Below are 15,018 nucleotides of genomic sequence, written 5' to 3'. Positions count from 1 at the left end.
TGCTCTGAATTGTAGTTGACTAACCTAAGAACAGCAGAAACAGACTGTAGAGAGTGATAGAAAAGTGGCAAGACTGCATGCTTTCGGAAGTAGGAAACTTCAAAGACACAGAAAAAAACCATCATAGTAAAGAGTTCCAGCTCCTACTCTGTCCCGAAAAACATCAGCTGGGATATTGCTGTTATTTCATCTTCTCAGAAATGTCATTCTGAAATATTCTGATGATACAGATTCTTACCATTGTACCCAACTGTGTCTATAATTACTCACATGGCTGCTGTTGTTGTTATGTGCTGTCTACTCAACTATGATGTATGGCAATCTTATTAGGAACAACGGCTCTGAACCTTGCCCTGTCCTGGGTCAACTTCACCATCTCTGACACACCTGACCCTATTCCTTACTGTGTCGATCAATTTTATCCAGTGTCTTCCTCTCCTGCACTGACCCTCAACCCTTCCAAGTATAATGTCCTTCTCCAAAGACTGGACCCTTCTGACAACATGCCCCAAGTATGTGAGGCAGAGTTTCAAGTCCTCGCCTCCAAGAAGCAACATGGTTTCACCCTCTCCAGGAGAGAACTGTTCTCTTGGCAGGCCATGGTATGTTCAGTACTCTTCTCCAGGACCACAGCTCTAGGGCATCGATTTTCGTCTGGCTTCCTTATTCATTGTCCCACTCTCAGGTGCACAGCAAGCAGCTGAGAAGACCATGGCCTGGATCAGGGCCTCAACTGCTAACCAACAGGTCCGTTCAATCTCCCTGCAACTCTGTGGGACAAAGATGTGGCAGTTTACTCCTGTGAAAAAATAGCCATAAAATGGGCCCTGGGTAAAAAAAAAAAATGGGCCCTGGGTAGCGCTGACTGACACGGGGGTGATTTAAAGCCATCCAGTGGCTCACTGGGATAAAGATCTACTAATCTATTCATGTAGAGACTACAGTCAAGAAAAATTGACGGTGCTATGCTACTGTGCCACAAGGGGTCACTATGAGTTGGAACTGACTTGACAACTCACAACCACAACATAACAGACAGTGGGCAGCCAGCAGAGATTTCAATGAAAGGGTAGGGCTGGTTTTCCTTGGGTGGGAATGCTTAAGTTTTAACCTTTGAAAAAGTCAGAGTACAGAAAAGTTTAGAGTTATAATTATAGTCCTGGCCTTTTTTTTTATTACAAAGGCATATGTGCATTTTGAAATGTTGTATGCCAGTAATATTTAAAAGCGTATTAGAGTGATAGTCTTACAACTTCAATTTAGAATATGTAATTAAGTGATATAGACTTGTAGTTTTAAATGGAAATCTTAAGTTTATGCATAGCTTTGGAACATCTAAGATCATGTTACTGTTTATAATCTTAGTCTATTAGAGCTAGAAAATTACTTAGAATTCAGGAAGGCATCTAAAAATAATCTAAGATGTTACATTTGTATTGTACTTTAAAACAATTTTAAAATCTCTAATTAATTATCATTATTCAAATCAACTAAGCATATTTCCAGACTAAAAATGCTTGCTGAAGCATGTTAAGATATAGAAAGAATAATGAGATTTGCAAGCTAAATTTAAAAACCCTAAAGAACTATGGTTATTAGATTTGTTCTTTTAATTAACTCTAATTTTAATAATTTAACTCTGACTAGTTTTACTGCTTTAAAAGTCTCTTTGAGAACATCAAAACCAAACTAAAACAGAATACATCAACAAAGGTAATAACAATGAAAATAAGCCCAAGTAACTGGCACATTTCATAGATTTAAATGTTCTGACGGCCATTTTTCTTGGGTACAAATGATAAACATGAAAATTGGATGATGTTACATTTCCTCAGTCCAGACAATTAAGAAGAAAATATATACTTTGATTCAGAGAGACTCAAGTATAAGGTTCTTTGGAGAGAAGTATTACTCTGTCTATATTTTTAACATTTGATTGATGTCTTGACCTTTTTTCTTTCTCTGAAAAGAATGAAAGCATAATAAACACATTTCTTTTTAAAAACTACTGTGAATCCATTAACTCAACATTGCCTGGAGAGTGTTATCTTCCTCCACCATCACCTATCTTGCCCTGTGAATGTCCACTCTGAGTGCTTGCTCGCTGTATCTGGGCCTGTGGCATCTGTGTAAACCCAGTTATTCTACAGGTGAGTGCCGAGTGTCTGGGACACCCAGGGGGTATGTGCTATAGACTATCTCCTTCACAGCACAGGCAACTGCATTCTCAGCTATAGGAGATGAAACACACACGCAACACAAGCCAGAAATAGGCAAGTAACAAGAAGGTCAGGGGCCTGATCTGGGGAAAACGCCATTCCTTCCTGAAAGTTGCAAACTCCACACCTTTATATTTTTTTGTCAGTTCTGTGTCTATGACAGACTGATGTAATTCTGTGATTTTAAAAAATCCAAACTATTCAAAACATGCTTTTCAATTATTTTCCTCTTTTAATAATGGAAAAATAGGAAAACCATACGAGCTTATTTAACTAATTATTCTATTACTACCAGGCCTGCGAATAGGGAAAGTAAGTGTGAAGAAGGGGAAAAAAACCAAAGAACTACTGTTTTGCTTTCATATTTAACCTGGGTTTCTATTACAGGAAGTCTTACTTCATGTTCTCTTCTTAGAATCTCTTACCACAAATACTTCTTAATGTGAGTAAAACTGGAGCACAAAACCCCAGATTCCTCACAGGGAAGTTTTGAGTGGTGAATAAAAAGTATCTCAAGATATAGTAATAGTATACTATCTGCATCTAATAATCCAACATGTATTGACCCTACCAGCAGGAAACAATTCCACTCTGTAACACAAGGGGGCTCCATGAGTCACAGGTGACTCAACAGCAACTAAATAACTGTGAGGCGAGATCTTGCAGGACTGGGCACTATTTCATTCCGATATGCAGAAGGCCATCATAAGCCGGTTATGACAATTAACAGCCACAGCCACAACCACAACCACAACCACAATCATGAGATGGCCACTGATGTGTATTCTAGAGAACGAGACAAGCCTTGGTCCTACCCTTGAAGAACAGTCTAGTGGAAAGACAGACTAGTAAACAGGTGAGTTAGAATATGGTGTACGCAGGGTTAGAGCAGATTCTTTTAAAAAAGTAATAGGACCAATATTAGTAAGAGAAATCTTCACAGAAAGGTCTGAAAAAGAGAAAATCTGCTAAGCAGAGGAGGAGGAAACTGTACTCCACACACAACAATTTTTTAAAAACCTATTATGCCTGGCGTGCTGCGAAGTTCAATAAAGAGGGAAGGGTTTCTGAGGTACAGGACGAAGCAGGGGGACCTCCTGGGGACAGACCATGGAGGCCTGTGCCTCCTGAGCCAAGGGGTCTGAAATTAACCTGTGGTCTAGAAAGGCTCTGAAGTGACGGTCTATTCAGTTTGCTTTTTAAGGAAAGTAACTTTGAGAGTCATGTGGCTTTTGGACTGGAGGGAGTTTGCTGTTCTAACTGCTGAGATTTTCATTCTTCTTCCTTTGTAAAAGTGGAAGGCACTTCGGCCTGAAACACTTCTGCCTAATTACAGCTGAGTGGAGACAATCTACTTTGTTTTATTGCACTTTGAAAAGACCATATTGTTCACAAGTCGAAGGTTTGTGCCCCTGCATACAGCTAGTCTATAGGCTCCCTTTTCCTAGCAGCATGCACTTACTTCATATCTCTGTGCCACATTTTGATAACTTTAGCAATATTCCAAACCTTCTTATAATGCTACTGCTCCCTTCACTGACTACAATATAGTGTGATCCTAACTTTTATATGGACTGGGAGACAAAATAATTTGTGTGACCTGCTTTATTGCAATATTTACTTCTAAAAAGAAATTTTTAATGAAAGTATACAGAACTTGGATTTCCATTCATTCATCGTTGCACATTTTCCTTCCTGCCTGCCACCCCCCAGTTCATGTTTCTCTTTGAAAAAAAAGTCTTTAATTGTTGTACAATCAGCCCTAATGTCAGTCCACTTTACTATGCAAGCTCTTATTCTGGACGGTTATCCTGCAAATAATACCTAATCATATATTACTTTTAAGCAGTTCTATTCCTCATCTGTTTCCAATGCAGTGTACATTATTTACCCTCTCTTTTCTTAAATTTCCCCCAACCTCCAGGTCAGTCCTGTTTTATAACAGCGGCATTATGCAGTATTTGTCCTTTTGTAACTGGGATATTTCACTCAGCAAAATGTCCTCCAAGGTCACCCATTTTTGAGGTGATCTGGGACTGAATCCAAGACATCTCCGAGGTATGCATGTATATGAAAGCAGCATGGTGACTTTTAGGTAGTTTTTCTTTCTTTCTTTCTCATTCATCCTTTAAATGGCAATTCTGACTAGTGCATTTTGAAACTAGACAGATAAAACCAGTATGGGACAGAGGTCTAGGAAAGAGGGTGCAGTGAAGATGGAGGGAAGAGACCAGATGAATGTCATTTCTGAAGCCGAATCCCTAGGATTAGGTGTGGCTGTGTAGGAGGTACATGTGGGAGGAGTCAAGAGAACTTCTGATGTTTCTGGTTTGTCAGTTGGATGGATGATGACACTGATAACTGAAACTGAAGATGAAAATACAGGTGGTGGAGCAGAATTAATGGGGCAACAGTTGGGACACGGGGGTGGAAAGTTAATGAGTTATGTTTTGAACATAATAAGACTGAAGTGCCTGTAAGACAAACCAGTCCAAATGTTTTTAAAAAAATGGTTTGAGTAAGAGAAATACAGACTTGAAAATCATCAGCACAGAGGTGTGAATGCTGGTGAGAAACCACGCAGGGAAAGGAAATGGAGTGGGAAGAAAATCAGGACATTATCCACTTGATTGAGAGGTGCTCAGAGATGACGCTGGAGGGAAAGATGCCCAGGGATGGCCATCAGGCCAGGAGGGCTGTGTGCACGTTGTCCTGGAGCTGTAGAGGGAGAGTGTGGACAAGCAGGGGGGTGTCAGTAAAGGTCTGATGTTCTGGGAGGTCAGCTTAAGCAAGGATGGAAAACGCTGCTGGGCTTGGTACTCAGGACGTCACTGGTGACATCAGAGGAAAGTACGGGGTGAGAGGCACAGCTGAGAACAGGAGTGAGTGGGAGTTGAGGGCCTGGAGATAGTGAATGCAGGCTATTTTAAGAAAGGTGTCCATGAAAATTGTAACTCTAACAATTGAATGAAGGGGAGGCAGGCTTGGGAGTTTATTTTTAGGCCCAGGAGATCTTAATATTTTTAAGCTGAGGGACAAGCACTATTGATGTGGCAGAGTTTACAACTTTAGGATGGAAAGGAGGTTAACTTTTGGAGTCAGGTACTGTGCCAGTGAGTGCATCAGGGAAGGACTAAGAAGGGAGAGTGGGGTCCATTCTACCATATGTGGAGGAACCCAGATGAGCTTTCCACCTCACATATAATTTAGTACTGAGGCCAACAAATAATTTTGTCTGGGAGGCGCATTTAATCACCAATGTTGTTTAGAATTGCCAGTGCACGGACTTAATAAAAAGCAGACAGACTTTGAGTCAGTTGTATTACAGTTTTTAAATTCTCTGTAGACAAAGCACCCCCTTATTAGCCGCACCTCTTATTATGTTGACCTTCCTAGTACTCCACCCATAGTATGTCCTTTGAGATGGGAGGTAAGGACTTATGAGTAGATCTAGAGAAAAGATTCAGTCCTGACTTCTTTTGTATTTTATGTGCACCATAAGGTGAAAAATGGAAGAGTTATGAGGGGGCAAAGAACAGCCACAAGTCATCAATGAGTCAGTACCAGGGCACAGGGCCTCAGGTGCTAACCCGTCTCACCCACCTACAGCACTGTTTTCTTGGGACCTTGGCTGATAGAGTCATCAGTGAGAGGGAGAAGGCAGGTGTTTTCTTTACCCTCCTCCATTCACACCTCATAGGAAGGTGGAAGCCCGGCAGGCCTTGCCTGGCACAAAGTCACTGTCTGTGCCTGCAGCAATAAGGCGCAGCAGATTCTCCAGACGCTGCGACATCAGGAAGCTTTCCTCATATCCTCGGGAAGTCTGAAGACTTGGACAGGAAAGCCAGAACCAAGTCTGCCATTTGAGTCATGCCTGCATCCTTGTCAGTTTGTACAGGATGAATATGTATTTTGGTTAATCGACAGGAAAAACATTTTAAAAATTTATTTATTTTTACTAACAAGAGATATTGAAAGAGGAGGTGATGCTTGCATGTTGATTTCTCTGACTGGCCCTCGGAACAGTCAGCATCAATAATTTGCCACCTCCAGCAGAAGAGACGTACATGCACAAAGTGTGTGTGTGAACGTACGCACGTACAGGCTGTATACCCCTTGAAAGGACATATGAACCCTTTCACCACTTAGGCTTATTCTAAACCAATAAAAAATGGAAGCACACTTCCAAGGAAGTTTGACAGGAATACCAACTTAAACCAGCTTCGAATGAGTTCATTCAAAAGGTGCCATTGTGGGATTTCCCAGCAGCACGTTAAAGGATATAGGATGATAAGTTTCTGGAGTAGCTCAGCAGAGGAGATGATAATACGGTGCATTGTCAGCATCACGTGCAGCAGCTGGTTGCTTCGACACAGGTTTCCATCTGCATCTGAAGGTACAAAAAGAGCCTCCGGGTTAGACGGAACCCCTGGCATCCCCCCAGGACTCTCTGCCCCTCGCACTCCCCATCCCTCCCTTCTAGCCTTACTCTCATCTTTGTTCTCTTTCCAAACTTTCCATTTGCTGTTCATTAACCAGCCACAACCACCCCCTCCCTCTCACTCTCTCAGTCACGGAGATGGAACAGACTCATAAATGACCCTCCAGTGGGATTTTGGGAGGCTGTAAACTGCACAGGAGGAGACTACCCATTTTTCTTTCACAGACCTACTAGGGGATTTGAACCACCGGAGAGGTGCTGCCTTTGGCTTAGAGGTGTAACTTCCTGCAGATTAAGCTCCCTCCTTCCCTCTGAAATGGTAGAATCTTGGGAAAGGGTAAAACTTGTTTCAGTACAAGGAGAATTTGCTGAAAACAGAAGTAGACCCAGGTTTTGAAGGAAGAAGTTCAAGCTATACTGAAGGTACTGGCAAATAACAACCCTAGGAACTTACAGAATATCAATCGACACATTTTAACAAACAGATGCAGCCCTGAGCATGCTCACTAGTCTACACATGCCAAGATATCTGGGAGAAAACTACCTGGTCAACTTACTGGAACAGATTCATACTTGTTCTTATTACCACAAAAGGTGATCCATCAGAAGTGGAAATACAGAACAATATTAATACCATATGCAATTAAAATCTTGCTGAAGATTATTAAAAAAAACCCCACTACTAGAACAAGTACACCAATAGGGAACTGCCATAAATTAAAGCTGGATTCAGAAGAGGCTATGAAACAAGGGATATCACTGCTATGTCAAATGGAACTTGGCTAAAAGCCGAGAACTCTAGAAAGACAGTTATCTGTGTTTCACTGACTATGTAAAGCCATTTAACTGCATAGATAATAATAGATTAAGGCTAACACTAAGACAAATGGGAATCCCAGAGCATTTAATTGTGCTCATACAAAACCTATACGTAGACCAAGAAGTTATTGTCTGAACAGAACAAGGGAACATTGCACGGTTTATGACCAGGGAAGGTGTGCATCAGGGTTGTATCCTTTCTCCATGCCTATTCAATCTGTGTGATGAGCAAATCTGAGAAGCTGGATTATATGAACAATATCGCATTAGGACTAGAGAAAGACTCATCAACAACGTGCATTTTGCAGATGGCACAACCTTACTTGCTGAAAGTGAAGAGTATTTGAAACATCTGCTGCAGAAGATCAAAGGCTACAGTCTTCAAAATGGATTATATCTCAACATCAAGAAAACAAACATCCTCATCATTCAACCAATAGACAACATCATGATAGATAGAGGAAAGATTGAAGCTGCCCATGATTTCATTTTATTTGAATTTACAAGGAATCAGATGTATTGCATTGGGTAACATACTATCAAGGACCTCTCCAAAGTGCTAAGGAGCAAGAATGTCATTTTAGAGACTAAGGTATTCCTGATGCAAGTGATGGCCTTTTAAATTACTTCCCATGCATCTGAAAGTTGGACAATTAATAAGAATGGCAACAGAATCAATGCCTTTGAGTTATGGTGCTGAGGAAGAGTATTATCTATCCCATGAAATTGCAAAGGAATCATACACAAGTTTGTTTTAGAAGAAGTGCCACTAGAGTGTTCCTTAAAGGCAAGAAGGTGAGACCGCAATTCGCCTACTTTGGCCATGTTATCAAAATTTCAGCCCTTGGAAAAGGATATCATGCTAGGAAAAAAGTAGAGAATAGCAGAAAGTCTCCCATCAATATGGACTGACATGACTCTAACAATGGACTCTAACTAACATCTCAGAGTTGGTAAGGATGAAACAGGATAGACAGGGCAAGGTTAAGATCTATTTGTTTACAGAGTTGCTATGAGTCACAGATGACTTGACAGCATCTAACAACAACAAAGTTCATATAATTGTGTGTCATCTGTAATACTAGAGTGAAAGGTACAGTCTTAGAGATTTCAGGTCAAACATTAAATATGCAAATTTTACATACGAGCATATGATTTCTAGGCTTTCTCATGGAAAGGTCTTATGAATATGAAGACGCCTGAAATGAAAGCTTAAATAGTTTGAATAACATGCCTCTGGATAGAAATAAAAGAGAAGACTGTGGACAGACATTACATTTAGAGATTGTTTATGGATTACAAGTATCCATGATGACTCAATTCAAAGAGCATGGTTAGTTAGGTTTTGCAAACCCCTGGTATCAAATAAGATAGACACACTATACACTGGCATTGGGTAAAATAACCAGTTCCCCCCAAGGATGATTTTCAAAATCTTTTCAACATTTATGGCATGAAGTATCAGAGGCTGTGGTGGTTACTCTAATCTCTGTCCTAGAACCACTGATATTACATCACTTGGGGTTCCACTGCCAGCTGGATACAGCCAGTGAGAAGCACCAGCGAGAGGGAAGGTGAGAGAAGCGGGGATAGCTCGTTCTTAGCCTCTCACTGCTTTGACAAGATGTCCCTGATAGTAACCACACGCCTTCGCAGTGAATGATCACAGTGGTCGGCTTCTTATTCCATAGCAGGATTAGGATTCTAATAACACTATTCATCATCTCCCTGGCTCTTTGGCTCTGCGACTGGAAATGGCTCAGGCTGCTGAGAGCCTCTGGGGGCAACATCTCATCACCCCACTGTCGTCTCTATGCAGGGCCTTCACCAAAATGCCGTCATTTAAACGGTGACTTCTGTTTCCCGCCGGGACCTTCAATGGTTCAACAGAATACTATCAGTTGAAAGAATACTGGAATTGCTTTGTCAGGTAGAGCTCTTTAAAATACTTCTTCAAAGGAGGTTAATCTTTTTATTCTTTCTCAAGTGTACCAAATGGTAAATTAAGGACACCGTACATTAGGGCTTGGATTAGAGACCCTGGCTCACGCTCAACTGATGACTTAAAGTCAGACCTCACTGAGAAAACCTAAATAAAATGACAGTATTGCTAACTTCCCATCACCAAACCCACCACCTCACTATCGCTCCATTACTCTTCTTCCTGCGGTGCCTTGTGACCGTGGATGGCTTTCCAGTGTCTTTTGGGTCTGCTATTTTCCCAGGGACCCTGCATTTATCTACTTTCTGTCCCACAAAATCAACTTGTCTGTCACTACTGGTTTACTTTCACTGGCATTTAAACATGACCCAATATCTCAGACTCAAAACAAAAGGAAATAAAACAAACTCTTAGCCCTCAAAAGCCTCCTTCTATTTCTTTTCCTCTTCCCAGCAACATTCCACTATCATCACTTTTCTACTTCTCATTCACTTTTTTTATCCTTCTGTTTTCTACCTCCAACATTTTACTACATATTTTATTTTCAAGTTCGCTAACCAGTTTTAAATTACCCAGACTGAGTTATTTCCCCGTCTGCATCTCGTTTCATGACTCAGTGGTATTCAACTTAATTTACTTCTCCTTCCTGAAACACTTTCTTCTCTTGGCTCCCCTAACACCACTCTCTCTCACTTGCTCAGGGTTTATTTTCTGTCTTCTCTTCCTCTGCTAGGATTTTAAATGTCAGTCTTCTTTGTGACTTAGTCCTTGCCCACTGATTTATTTCTGAACATTCTCTCTCACTCCTGGTGAACTCAAGTAGAACTTTGATTAACATACTACCTAGAGGAAGATCACTGCCAAACTTAGATTGTCTTCAGCCTTGGGAACTACAATTAATATGCTGAGCAGCATCTAACTTATTATACCCAGTTAAACATCTAAGTGATATTTGAAGCAGGCATTTCAGACTTCACTTATACAAACAAAATTCCTGGTGTCTTCTTCCCATGACCTTTCCTCTCCTCTCCATCTCCATTTTAAGAAATGCCACCACCAACCATTCAATTTCCTACTTTGTCTTACATCCATTCCATTAGCAAGTCTTTGTTCTACTTTCAAAATATCTCTTACACCTGTCTTTTTCTCTATCTCATGATGCAATGGCCTAATTGATCTTCCTGTTTCCAGTATTGTCCATTTAGTCTATTCTCCACCCAGCAGCCAGGAGTGAGCTCCTAAAACCTTTAAGTGGGGCCATATGCTTAACATACTTATTCCCGAACACTCCGGAGAAACTGTGAAATATCATTATAGCATATGTATTACAATTTTCTCAAGAGTTAGGGAAACAGATCCAGGCTTATTCAGTATGGACAGGATCTGCAACTTGCTATCTCAGCTTCCTTTGTGACTGGCCAGCATTTTCCCATAGATGGTTGGTTATATCTGTGGAAAAGACGCATGGACGTATCTGGGCTGAGATTAATTCATCGGATATGGAAGAATTCATGGGTTTACTTCGGGGTAGACTATGAGATAGTCTCATATATTTGAGGTGGGTTTTTTGTGCTATTGTATTTCTTCTGTTTGGGGAAAGATTTACACTTGCTCTACAAGGCCAAAGAAGCAGAGGCAGAGCTGATAGAGGGGCATAAACGGGTTTAACATGTGGCAGAGAATTCTAACCTTTATGATGATCCAATGAGAGCAGCTTTCTCACCACAGAAATATGCAAGAGGAGCCGTTGTGAAGCGCTGTCTAGTCGACTGAACAACAGACCTGACCCTTGCCCGTTCTTGCCCCGTCCCTACAATCTCTCACATGATCACACCCATTGTTACAGTCACCGTGCCAATTAATTTTCTGAAGAAGGGGAGCTCTTCCTCTTCTTCTCTGACCCTCCAATTTCCCCCAGCAGTATGTTTTTTCCTAAGGACTGGTCCCTCCTGAAAACATGCCCAAAATATGTGACCATAAGTTTTACCATCCTTCCTGCTAAGGAGATTGTTCATTTGGAGAGACACATTAAAAAAATCACTTTTGTAATTACTATAGCAGCAAATGGTTATTAAAACCCAACTCAGAGTTGTACGGTTGAATTACTGCTCAATTTATAGCTCATCTCCAGTGCGTTTTCAGTGACTATGAACCGCACGAGAGGAGATTGCCCACCTTTCTCCTGCATTACTAACATTCTACTAAATAGTAACAAGTGTGCTACGCCCTTTGACAATATTTCTGTTTAGCACAACAAGTGCGCAATGTTGATACGATTCACAATTTACAGTTGAAGAAATGAAAGCTTAGCAAGATTTGGGAATTCATCATGGTTTAGAGACAGTGAATCAGGGAGCTAGGATATGACCTCATGTCTGTTTGATCCCAGAACCCCTATTCTTTCCACTAAGTCTAGTTTCAAGGATCTCTGGTTGGCCTAGTGACAAGAAGCTGTGCTGCAATCCCAAAGACACTTGGTTCGAAGCCACCAGCTGCTTAGCAGAAAAAGGATGGGGAATCTCCTCCTGTGTGATTAACTGCCTCTGAAAACCCGCTGAAGGACCAGCTATCGCTCGGTGCCTTCTCTATGGTACAAAACAGCAAGTCTAGCTGCACGCTGGATGACCATTTATCAGAATAGAGGATTCAAGTGTTTAATGAAGGCTAAAGTTGATGATTTTGATTCAGTGAGTCACAAGTGACTCAACAGCACATAACAACAACAACAAAGTTGATGAGCTCTAAGGCCTTTGCCAGTTCCCAAGGCAACAATATCTAAGAGATGCCACTGAGATATTGGGTTGGGGCCAAAACACATTTAACTGAATAGCTTTTGTACTCTGGTGATTTCTGAAAATGTTTATTAAGCCTTCGTTTACAAATCGATATTGCTCATTAAAGTTGCCTTTAAGCTAAGAACCTGAGGTGCTGTGCCAAAGTTCACAGTCACATTCACACTTCGCTTTTCCCTTACACCTTTTCTCCTACGGAGTTTCAGTGCCCTTCCCACTCTGTGGCTTGTTAATGCTTGCATGTTCTCTGTGGGGGTGAAGGTTGGCAAATGGTAGTAAAGTAAGGCCAGGAGGGATGACTCACTCAGCGAGGGGAGGTGAAGAACGGGTGTGAGGAAGAGCAGGGAGTCATGCTTCATCCCTCCATGGAGGTTCAGAACTCCATTTCTTCTCTCTTTCCAGTTCCTGATGCACTTACTTGCCCTTCCCCTCACAAATGTCTCCATCATCATTTCTGTGCCTTCAAATTTTACACAAGCTCATCAAGAATGGAATTCCTGCCTTCCCTCATCTTATACTACAAAACAAAATATCACCAAACCTATTGCTGAGGTTGATTTTGATGAAGGAGAATTGATTTTGACTCATGGTGCCTTTCAATTAGTTTTCTGAGGCTGGACATTTTAATGAGAAGAGACTGCCTCTTCTTTCTCCTGTAGAATAAATAGTTGGTGGATTTGAACTGCTAACTTTTTGCTTAGTAAAGCAATACTTAGCCTACTACACCATCAGAGCTCTGTTACACAATGTAACATCACACAATATAATGTTCCCTTCTTTTGGGGGAAGAGCTTCCCTTTTAAAGTTATATTTTCAAAGTGGTCAAGGGGACTCTACCTTCCGTCTGCTGGATTTTGATATTTTTATATAATAACTATGTTGTTGTTGATTGCCTTCAAGTCGAGCACGGCTCATAGCAACCCTATGAACAAAAGGCCTTGAAGCCCCTCTACAACTATCAACATTTTTCAAAGTTCATAGAGTTTCTGGAGGCATGTTATTTAGGAAGTGGATGTCACTCCTGCTTCTTAAATTACTATTTAATTTTCTTTGCATTTTTGTGTTGTTGTTGTTGGGTGTCATGTCATCGAGTCGAGCACGACCCATACTGACTCTATGAAAAACAGATAGAACGCCTATCCTGTCTTGCACCCTCCTCACACTTCCTGACACATTAGAGCCCATTGCAGCAGTCACTGTGTCAGTCCACTTGCTTGAGGATCTTCATTTCCTTCACCAACCCTCCACTCTTCCTAACATCATGTCCCTCTTAAAGGAATAGTCTCTCTTAGTAACATGCATGAAGTATGTTATGCAAAGCCTCATTATCTTTGTCTCCTCTCTGGCTACACTCTCTCTAAGACATGTTTGTTTGCTCTTTTGGCAGTCCATGAAATGTTCAGTGTTCTTCTCCAACACCACAGCTCCAAAGTGTCAATTCTTCTTCTGTCATCCTTATTCATTGTCCAGCTCTCAGATGCATAACAAGTGATCAGAAAGATTATGACCCAAATCAGATGCACCTTAGTCCTCAAACTGACATCATTACTCCTCAATAATTTGGAGAGGTCCCTCCCTAACTTCAGACTTTCCCAGTGCAATGTGTCTCCTGATTTCCTGACTTGTTGGTGCCATGGGTGTTAATTATGGATCCAAGCAAGATGAAGTTGTCAACAGTTTCAATTTCTTCTCCATCCATCAAGATGTTGCCTATCAGTCCAGTGGTAAAAATCTTTTCTTGACATTGAGATGCAATCTATATTGAAGGCTGCGTTTCTTGATCTTCTGTGATAAGTGCTTCAAGTCCTCCTTACTTTCAGCAAGCAAAGTTGTGTCATCTGCATAATGCAAGTTATTTATTAGTCTCCCTCTGATTCTGATTCCACTTTCCACCTCCTAGAGTCCAGCCTCTCCAATAATCTGCTCAGCGTACTGATTGAACAGGTATGGAGATAGAATACAACCCTGACGTGCTCTCTTCCTAATTCTAACCTGTGCAGTGTTCCCCTGCTCTGTTCACACCATAGCTTCCTGGTCTAGAAGAAAGAAAAAACTGAAATGGATGTCAGAAGAGACTCTAAAAATTGTACTAGAGTGTCAAGAAGCCAAAGCAATGGGAAAACATGCTGAAGTAAAGAGCAGAACAGGACATTTCAAAGGGCAGCTTAAGAAGACAAAAATATTAAAATGAAATGTGCAGAGAGCTGGAATTGCATCTCTAGACTTTTAAAAGTGTAGCATGTCATGTTAAAAATTATAATAAAATGTGCAGTGCAAAATAAAAAGTGTATATAGTTTTCTCTAGGCCCATCTGGTTTTCTTCACACTTTAGGGAAAAGATTTTTCTTAACAGGCTGAAACCTCAGTGAGGTACAAAATGTCAATCTTACATACTCTAGTACTCGACTTGGGGATTAATACATGCTGCTAAAGCAGAACAGGAAAGACCCACACAACATGTGGCCCATTTGTTCACAAAGCTGACAGAAAAGCCATGTGACTCCTGGACAGTCACTTCATGAGTCAATAGCCTGTTTCTCACCATTAGACAACTTCACTGGAATCACAGAATCTCACAGTGAAACTTTAGATAGCTTCTACCCCAACTTTCTATACAGTGTCTCACGGTAAGTTAACTGCTGTCGAGCTGAGCATGACTCATAGTGACTCCATGAACAAAAGACCTAATGCCTTTCTATAAGTTTCGTTAAGTTCACAAAGGTTTCAGTGCAGTATACATTATTGAACCCATCCTACTCAGTCTCTCCCCAACCCCAAGGACAGTCCCATTCTGCAACAGTGGCA

At 41.1% G+C, this 15,018-nt stretch overlaps 1 protein-coding gene across 4 annotated transcripts in view; it reads right to left on the bottom strand.

Moving 5' to 3' along the window:
• Positions 1-15,018, bottom strand: part of RASGRP1 (RAS guanyl releasing protein 1 (calcium and DAG-regulated)) — a 108,791-nt gene that overhangs the window by 31,139 nt on the left and 62,634 nt on the right. For all 4 annotated transcript variants that reach the window (XM_006883032.1, XM_006883034.1, XM_006883035.1 and 1 more), the window contains exon 3: positions 6,504-6,609. In XM_006883032.1, the coding sequence (XP_006883094.1) occupies positions 6,504-6,609 (106 nt within the window). The remainder of the gene's footprint in view (positions 1-6,503; positions 6,610-15,018) is intronic.

The sequence above is a fragment of the Elephantulus edwardii genome, unplaced genomic scaffold, assembly GCF_000299155.1.
Source record: "Elephantulus edwardii isolate Elephantulus edwardi_28Jun2011 unplaced genomic scaffold, EleEdw1.0 scaffold00026, whole genome shotgun sequence".
NCBI classification, from domain to species: domain Eukaryota; kingdom Metazoa; phylum Chordata; class Mammalia; order Macroscelidea; family Macroscelididae; genus Elephantulus; species Elephantulus edwardii.
The sequence above is the reverse complement of the archived record's forward strand: the minus strand, read 5'-3'. Positions and strand labels throughout refer to the sequence as shown.